The following is a 9,646-nucleotide window of genomic DNA, read 5'->3' as shown; positions in this document are numbered from 1 at the left end:
CACGTTTACCTCTCTGCCACGAAAATCCAATTTGTCGATGACTCCGAACTCTCCAACAGCACACGCACACACACTTACAGAACTTTCCTCTCTACTTCATCACTCCATTATCATCTCTCTATCTTTTTTTTTTCTTTTTTTTAAATTTTATTTTATATCTGACTATTCACAGCAGTTCAAGTTTCCAGAGTTGAGCTTAGGTCGTCATGTTTGACTGGTTTTGGGGGGAAAAACATGACCACTGACACTATCTGGAAGCTTAAATTAACTTTTATTGTACATAGACACCTTTTAATGTATTTTATTTTTTGGACCACACCCACATCACTTTCTTCTGAGACAAACACACCTCGCACTTCTGTGGGTTCAGAGTAAAAGCAAGCAAACTGTGGACTGTGGGGGTGGATGTGCGTAAATCTTAAAAAACAAGGTAAAAGACATGTTTAACTTCCACATAGTTACACTTATCTTCAAGGAATAATAATAATAATAGTAATAATTCAAAAAATACTATTCTGAAATCCATCTGCTTCAACATCTCTTTCTCTCTCTCTTCGTCATCCCCCCTATTTTTTTTAAAGCACCTGTCCGAACAACACAATACTTCAACAATACACACACACACACACACACACACACACACCCTCCTGTCGAATCCCATCAGTCAGACTTACAGTAAAACCTCAAACGTTTAGGCCCCTCCCACCTTTTTGGCCACCGGGAACCCCCCCCCCCCCCCCCCCCTTTGGCTGACAAGTCTCGATCATCTAACCAGAGTTAGTCAGCAGCAGTAACTGGACCAAACAGAAGTACATTTACACACACTACTGTAGCGTTAATACAACAGACTCAGACCCCACCGACCCCATGAAATGCTCACGAGAGAGAGAGAAAAGAGGGAGGGGGACAGGGGGGGTAAGAACATGGGGCAGAGGGGGAACTCTCCCGACAAGAGGCAGACCTGCAGAAGGTAGTAGCAGTAGTAGTAGTAGTAATTAATAGTTGTAGCAGTACTAGTAGTTAGAAGACCTCAAGCTTTACTGACCAGCCCGGGAGCACGGAAATGATGCAGAGGTAACAAAACAAAAATCGAACAAATAAAAAAAAAAAAATCTATCCCATCGTGATCTGATGAGCATCAAGAAAGTAAAGAGGGAAACAAACAAAGAAAAACTTGTTTGCCCTCCTTTTCTTGAATTCACATTAAATTTATTTCTACTTCCTTTCTTGTATTTATTAATCACTGATTTCATTTCGTACGCAAGCCGTCCCTTCAGGTACTTCAGGTGTCCCCCCTCCCCTCCCCTCCCTCCCTCCCTCCCTCCCTCCCTCCCTCCCTCCGAGCTTGGATGCAGCTAAGGAAGCTGAAGCTGTTGTTGTTGTTGTTGTCGTCTGCTCCAAAAGGGGCTGGTTGTCGTTTTTTTTCTTTTGTTCTCGTTTGGTTGTTGGTTGTCCAAGGGCTGATGAGACATCGACGGTGGGTTTCTGAGATCCAGTGTTAGCGAGGGTGGAGGACAATGAGGAAGATGAGGAGGAGGAGGAGGAGGAGGAGGAGGAGGAAGAGGGCAGGGTGTGTGGACCTCTACCAGCTGAGCAGGTTGCTTCGGCCCAGAGTCATAAAGTAGACCTGGCTGGAGCCTCCGGACCGAACGGAGGCGAAGAACACCTGAGGAGGAGGAGGAGACACAGACAGGAGGTTTTATTACCAGGTGTGATCACACATCTATTGATATAAACATCTTAATTATGAATATTTTTTGTTCTTACAGTACATCAATATCTACATTTCCTTAAAAGGATAGTTCAACATTTTGGCAAATTGGCCCATTGCCATAATCCCTACAGTCATAGCAACAGGTTCGTTACCTTTAATTTTCGGTGTAAGATGTTTTTAGAACAGCGGAGCAGAGCCGCGAGCTGCTCAGAGCTACACTACGGGGGCTCATGGGATTTCTTGGTTTCCCTCATCAAATACACAATCCAACAACTACAAAATGCTCTTGTGGACAAGTAGTGACCTGCACATTTACCACGACGAAGTGCTTGCCGAAAAACTGCCCCTGACAGGAACGCGCATCAGTGGTTTTGCATGAATTTATCTCTAAAACAACTCTGTCTGGTAACGTTCTGTTATTATCTCATAGCGTGGTGAATGTGCAGGTTACAACTTGTCCACCAGAGCGTTTTGGAGTTGTTGGATTGTGTATTTGATGAGTTTGATGAGGGAAACCAAGAAATCCCATTAGCCTCTGTAGCGTAGCTCTTAGCAGCTCACGGCTCTGCTCCTCCGTTCTAAAAATAACTCGCACCGACAATTAAGGGTAACAAACCTACTGCTATGACTATAGGGATTATGGCAATGGGCCAATTTGCCAAAATGTTGAACTATCCCTTTAAGACTTAATCATAGTTCATATTATTTTATCCACAGATGATCAACTAAAATTCTGGGTCAATTCACGCAAATGTAATTGAAGATTTCTCTTTTCCCATCTTTGCTTAGAGATCAAAAATCTGGGTGTTTAAATTGTACAAAATGATTAATTATTGCATATTGGTAAACTAATTATACTGACTGTAAAATTGATTAGTGCATTTAATTGGAAAAATCTGACATTATTTCTCCAATGTAACAAATCAATGAATGCAGTTGTGTAATGTTAAATTTCACTGTGGCACATTTTCTTTTTACACTGACTGAAATTCAGTTGAACAAACCAGATCTATTGATTACCCAACTGACTGACTGAGGGGGAATCTGAGGGGGAATCTGAAGACATGTTACAGGCTCACATCATTTACATTACACAAGCACGGAAGTACAGCGGCGGGAATTAATGAATTTGCTGGCCTCTCTGGACTAAAGGGAAGTTACGTTACGAGAAGAGAAACTAGGAGAAACTAGGGAGTTTCAATGTACTGTAACTTCTGCAGCGGACGGAGCTGAACTCACGTTGGCTGAGCAAACTGAAAGTGACTTTAAAAAGACCTCAGGGCAGCACACTGCAGCATTAGCTTAAAGTCTGCAGCCTAATTCATTTTGAGCAGCAGGGGGAGTTCAGCGCGAGCTCCCGTGTCCCCTCAGACGCCCTGCAGTGATGTCTGACAACTCAGCCAAGCTCCCGAACCAAACAAACAAACAAAACCCTTGTTGTGCAGAGAAGGGTTTAAACATTTAAACACACGCTGCTCTGTGGTTTTAAAACGTTTGCTACTTCACCACAGATTGTAATGCACTGCTGAGAGTCTACACGGAGTTTCTCACCTTGTCATTTCTTTCACAGAGGAACTTGAGTCTCTGGGCTCTCTTGTGCATGAAGACGCCGTCCAGGTGGCCGGTCTCCACCGAGCGGATCTCTATGGCCTTCTCCCCCCAGCCCATGATCTGGTTGGAACGAATGTAGGCTGCAAAGAGGCGTTGAAGTCGATCAATACACTGATACACGGTGATATGTCTGTACAGTATGTGTCTCTGCAGCTGCACAGAACAAATAATCAATGCAAGTTGCTTGTGTGGGTGAAATACAATAGCTGTGTGCATATGTAGTGGTGTTAGACATCGATTACTTCATGTTCAACAGATCTTTATGGAGACTTTGACTCATCAGGAATACCTTAACCACTAAATCTGTTATGGCTGTTGTGTTATGTTTGATGACGCAACATGCATGGCAACATTTAAGCCTCTTTAGTCTCGCTCACCAGACCTTCCTCCAGAGAAGAAAGGTCTGGCTGCACCGACTCCGATTCTGAGATCGGAGGAAAAATAAAATGCCCCAGCTGTTTGAATTTCTTTCAACCAATCACAATCGTTGTGGGCAGTGCCACAGCAATGGTGCACTTGCAAAATATTGCCGTGGGGAAACAGGTTTGGTGCAACACGTCGACCAAAAAATCTCCTACAGGCAGAAAAATGGCTACATTGCAGCAACACAAACACCTAAAAAATTGGTAAAGGAAGTTTGTTGAGCCTCCGATATGACTTTTACAAATAAAAGAAACAAACATGGGTTGGTTATTTTTCAACTTGGACAACTTTCCTTTCTCCGAGGGGACAGTGAAAACGGCAACAGGAAGGCTTTGGTGGCTCGTTCGGACCAATGAGAGGCTAATCGCAGCAGTAAACTTCCTCCAGCTCAGACTAGTCTCTTGTGACTCACCCACTGAGGTGGGCATCTCCCCCCACTGCAGCACCACATCCTTGGTGATGCGTCCATAGGTGTTGACATAGACACCCTCATCCTCGTAGCACACCAGCAGCTCGATGCCGTCGGTGTTGGGCAGAATGATGATGGCGTGAGACTGGATATGGGTTTGGATCTGCAGGAGACACGATTATGAAGAACGAGTGGTGGAGAGTCAGATCACAGCTGAGTTGGTTCAGGTCCAGAGAAGCAGTAAGAGTGAAATCTCTCTTCATAACAACTCTGCAACCTGGCCAAGGACTGACAAGTGAGAGGTTTTTGTGTGTTCTTACGTGTGTGGGCAGGTAGATGTCGTAGACGGCCCCAGAGTCAACATCCACAGCGTGGAAGCCCGAGGCCGAGCCGTAGATAACCTTTAGCCTCTGACCTTCCTCCACGGTCAGGTCGACCAGCAGGGGTTTGTGCACCAAGTCGCCGAAAGACTGAAGGACACAGGTGAAGAAAACAAGTTGGTGGCTCAGCCAGCAGGAGCAGGAGCAACATTAAATATTTACCAGGGCAGAGATTATCAATACTGATGGCAAGCTGCACAAACAAATGTGTAGTTGACACGACACAATACGTAACACACAACTTTTAAAGTTCATCTTAGATCTGTGTCAAACCCTGGCACCAGCAACCATTCTGGGTAATAAAGTGCTTAAAAACAAACAGACGCACTAGAAATCCAACTCAGCACATTTATCTTTCGTAACACATCCAGTCATAAATGCATTTCACAAGCACCGCTCATTAACTGACTCACCTTGAAGGCCATGAACTTGTGGTAGGGCTTGGGAGCCCAGGCGTAGACCTCCACAGAGTTCTTCAGGGCCAGAACCAAGAATTTGATCCTCTCGTATTTCACTGGGGAACAGACGTCACAATAAAATATTAGAACAACATGCAAGAGGATCAGGGTGGGAAACCAGGAGCAGCTGCACGTTGTCTGGCTCATTTAACTGATGCTCATTTGGGTTTCATTTCATTTTCTTTCCTGCTGCAAAACTGCCAGTCACTGCCAGTCATTTAAAACGACCATTGAAGAAACAGAAGCATAGGACAACTTTTCTTTCCCATGAAAATATCTGTTTTACCCAGTGTTGCATATTTTTATTTAGTATTTTCTTCTCTATAAACACGCAACCACAAAGTATTCACGGGTGACGGTCCCTTAAAACTGCGTAGTTTAAGGTACGACAATGTGACACATATGAATAAAACTCATTGACAGGAAATGAATGACAGATCTGATCGGTGGAGGAGTTTCCAACAGGAAGTGTGTCTGTCCTTGCTCAGTGGCACTGCCATCACAGAGGAGATTCTGTATTTTAGACAGGTCAGCACAGTTACATGTCCACTTGGACGTCCATAAACGATTATTACTTAACTAAGGGTTTTCCTCCCATCCATCAATTCAGTAGTACGTGCTCCCTCTCCATCTCAAACTGAATTGATGGAGTTTGTGAACACACTCCTCATGTGTGTGGAGTCCAGATGTGGCTGGACGAAGCAGCAATGGTCAGCTCAATAGATAACCAGATAGATAGATATACAGAGTTGCTCACAGATTTCAGTGCAGTTGCGGGCAGCAGGACGATAATGGGAGTCATATTTATACACAAACCTCTAACTGCACCACACTCAGGCTTAGAGTGGGGTTTATTATCACTATTTTCTTTGCATTTGTTGGACACATAAAGCAGAATAAGAGGAAACATGGGAAAATATGACATGCAGTCCCAGTTTCCCAGCTGGGATTGAACCACATAGCAACGTAGTCAGAGGGAAGCCCAACAGTTCATCTGAGGCCATCATCCAAAGGGTTGTCTATCCCAAATACCGCTATTCAGAAATCTAAGAATATGAACCTACCAACTTTGTAGTGGACGGCGCCCTCCAGGTCTCCTACAGTGGTCCAACCCTGTTTCTTCTCCACCTCAGGGTCGTTGTGCAGGATCTTGTTCCTCAGCCAGGACAGGTAGTAGACACGCAGCTTGTTCTTCTTACCTGTTGTTGATAGAGATATTTGTTGTTTGTTTTCTCTCTGAAATTCAAAACTTTTAGAGTGAATCTGTATGTATGAAGGCTACACATTGGTCTGATGGTAAAGGTGTTATTTATAATACTAGTGTGAGGTTTCACTCTGGACTAAAATGGTTCTCAGGTTTTAATAAGACGTAGGCCTGGACGAGTTCCCTCTTATCTTTTATGTTGCAATGATCGGCCCAGTAAAATGAATATTTCAGAAGCCTCTATGGTGGGATTTTCCTCCTCTATCCTGTATGTTTGTAGAGTTTTGCAACAGTTCAGGAAGTTCGTAATTTAGTGTGGGTCAACTCAAGTGGGAACAAAACAACATGTAAAGGAACACTGTGTGACCAGCACTTACTGTTCAAAACATAATAATAACTCTTTTCTCTCAACAGTGGTAGAGTCACAATTCATCTGAGCTCCTCATTCAAGTTAAAGAAACATGTTCAAGCCTTAAGTTTCTATCCAACTGTCTTTCTAAGGTGCAGGTTGTGCAAGATGAGGAAAAAAAGGGTAAAAAGGTGTGCCGGTGCTTGTTTGCCTTTGCATTTGAACTTTAAAGAGGAACTATGCAAGTCTGGTCGTTTTTCCTCTGTTTTGCTAACCCTCCCCATGGCCATGTGCATTTGTTTACAACAAAGCCTGCAAAAAAATCAATACATGGAGCAATGAATATATACAATGTTACAACGTGTCTTAACTGTCATAAACAAAAGATTGCCGGTTCCAGGGCATGTTTGTGTTGTGGTGCGCAGAAACGAGAGCTGGGACACCGGGGCGGTGGCCATGCACTACACTGATGTTGCAAGGTTGGTTTTCGACGCCAGGTGGAAGGCAGAGAGCCTCTATTCTCACTCATAATAAGTCACAAGTCATGTACTGTAGTTATCCATGACAATTACTCCGGAGCTTTTTAAATAATGTAAAAATGTAGCATTAGCCACGGGAGAAATCCTGCTTAGTTCCTCTTTAATGTACAACAGGATAAAAATCAGATGTGCTAAGAACAGGCACTCTGTTATACATTTGTGAATGTCTGGAGATGACACGTTTTTACAAAGATAACGTATCATATCTATGAATCTGGTGTTATTTTCCCTCTTTCTATTGATGAGTTTAAACATTCCTCCCATGTCCCCAGACGAAAGCTTTGACGTTATCAATCGATGATGTCGAAAAAGTCTTTTGATAACAATGAAGAGCCTTGTCACAACAAAGAAGCAGGTAAGCTTGACATGAAAAGAAGCTCCTTGTTCATGCATCAGTCCGCTGCATTTTGTGCACAGTGCACTTGTTCACCACAGACGGAGCCCACTCCAGCCACTTCCACTAATGTTATAAGAATCTGGTTGTGTGCGGTCTGACCGATCCTCTCAATCACTGGACTGATACTCTATAACTTTCCATGACGCGGATCTTTAAACGTTGGCATCACACACACACACATTTCACGGAAGGAAATCGACGTATGTTTTTTTCGTGGCATTTCCTTCCATCATGGAAAGCGCAAGTGTGTGTCAGTGTTACATATTGTACACACACATGACGTTGTCTTAACTGACACAGATTTACCCAATATCCGTTCGGCTCAAAAATATTTCTTGTGACACTGCGCGGCCTCTGTGTGCGGGTGGCATTGAGAAAGAGGAGAAGTAAGAATGTGGATGCACTTTCAATCTGAGAAATCCTGGAACTTAAACTGTGTGCGGGGAGAAAAATATTTATGCAACATAAGACACGAGACATATTTTCCCACAATACACCGGTTGTAGCAGGTTTTTTTAGTGGGTGCTGTGTGAGCAGGTGCCTAAGTCTGGAGGAGAAGTAGACCAGACAAAACACACACTCCCTCTCACATTGTTTAGACACATGATGGAGTGGGAGGCGTAAAAACAGAAGTGAAACTTTTTGAGTTTCACTCTGCTCTGGAGAAGCAGCGCTGCTCAAACTGCCTTCTTCAGAGCACCACAGTGAAGCTCTTAGCGAAGACTCAATGTTAATGTTAGTGTTGGCTCTGTAGCAAGCTCCTTTAAAGCCCCTGTACAGACTTTTCCTTTAGTGTTGATTTTGGCGGCCCCAGTGGACGAAAGCGGTGGTGGTTTTGCCGGAATGAAGACTGCATTTCCCACTGTCATGAAGATGTTTGTCTGGCCGGCGCGTGTAGATTTTTTTTTTTTTTTTTTTTTAGCAGCGTAATAGAGCGTATAGAATTAGACTACTTAGAAATATTGTATCTTCACACTGATAGGCTCATTTGCTGTTGTAGGTAACAGAGACACATCAGCAGAAACCAGAGACTTTTGCGTATCCAGTTAAAAGCTCCGTACAGGGGCTTTAAGGTCTGTGCAACTTGTGTTTATGGTAATAGGGTGTGTGTGTGTGTGTATGTGTGTACCTGATATAGTGACCAGGACGTTGAGTCCCTCCAGGACATCCATCTGCTGGAAGCGCCGCCGGTTGATCAGAGGGTAAACCTTCCCCTGCCCGCTACGATCCAACAGCATCAGGCCGCTCTCTGTGCCCACCAACAGGTTCACTCCTACACACACACACACACACACACACACACAATATAAATATATATATTTAGGACAACACACACAATAACGACCACACTGGGTGGTACTGTCGCTTCACAGCAAGAGGGTTCTGGGTTCGAACCCGCCGGCCGGCCGGGGCCCTTCTGTGTGGAGTTTGCATGTTCTCCCCGTGCATGCGTGGGTTCTCTCCGGGTACTCCGGCTTCCTCCCACAGACTAAAGACATGCAGGTTAGGTTAATTGGCAACACTAAATTGCCCATAGGTGTGAATGAGAGTGTGAAAGGTTGTCTGTCTATATGTCAGCCCTGCAATATGCTGGCGACCTGTGTACCCCGCCTCTCACCCGAAGTCAGCTGTGATAGGCTCCAGCTTACCCGTGACCCTAGTGCAGGATAAGCGGTATAGAAAATGAATGAATGAATGAATGAACGACCACACAGCAGTCCTCTCAGACAGGTGGAGTACAGTACTGTATGTAGCTTTACCAGAGTTTTGCTGCCACCTGGTGGAGAAGACCTTTATAGCTACAACTTATAGAAACAGGTGATCAATTCTGTCTAATAACTTTTCTGGTAGAGTAAAGCAAATAGGATGTTTTTCTTTTTCTTTTTTAAACAATATTTTAAAAAAAAACAAAACAACAACTGTCAGCTCAGATCTATATGAATAATACTTGAGGTTACAGTAAAAATGAACAGTATGAGCAGTCAAGAAAATCCCTGCAACATTATTATTATTAGAGACACCAGGCTCTACATAGTTCAAATAGGGTCCCAGACTTTAAAGAACTGTAAGGTATTCTAAAAATAGGATGTTTTTAGTGTGTACTACTGTCTATTTTATCACATTTTTTGATATTGTGTATCTTACAGTTAAAAATTTCCCAT

General features: G+C 43.6%; 1 protein-coding gene across 5 annotated transcripts in view; it reads right to left on the bottom strand.

Annotated features, from left to right (window-relative positions):
- Positions 1 to 1,380: 1,380 nt before the first annotated feature.
- The window catches only part of LOC311004892 (mitogen-activated protein kinase kinase kinase kinase 4-like), a 119,308-nt gene continuing 111,042 nt past the window's right edge, over positions 1,381 to 9,646 (bottom strand). For all 5 annotated transcript variants that reach the window (XM_083997085.1, XM_083997086.1, XM_083997082.1 and 2 more), the window contains 7 exons: positions 8,614 to 8,757; positions 6,060 to 6,194; positions 4,951 to 5,051; positions 4,478 to 4,627; positions 4,161 to 4,320; positions 3,266 to 3,405; positions 1,381 to 1,666 (listed from right to left, as the gene is read on the bottom strand). In XM_083997085.1, coding sequence (XP_083853211.1) covers positions 1,583 to 1,666; positions 3,266 to 3,405; positions 4,161 to 4,320; positions 4,478 to 4,627; positions 4,951 to 5,051; positions 6,060 to 6,194; positions 8,614 to 8,757 — 914 coding nt within the window. In that variant the 3' untranslated portion in view covers positions 1,381 to 1,582. The remainder of the gene's footprint in view (positions 1,667 to 3,265; positions 3,406 to 4,160; positions 4,321 to 4,477; positions 4,628 to 4,950; positions 5,052 to 6,059; positions 6,195 to 8,613; positions 8,758 to 9,646) is intronic.

Source organism: Trachurus trachurus (assembly GCF_905171665.1).
Source record: "Trachurus trachurus genome assembly, chromosome: 21".
NCBI lineage: Eukaryota > Metazoa > Chordata > Actinopteri > Carangiformes > Carangidae > Trachurus > Trachurus trachurus.
The sequence above is the reverse complement of the archived record's forward strand: the minus strand, read 5'-3'. Positions and strand labels throughout refer to the sequence as shown.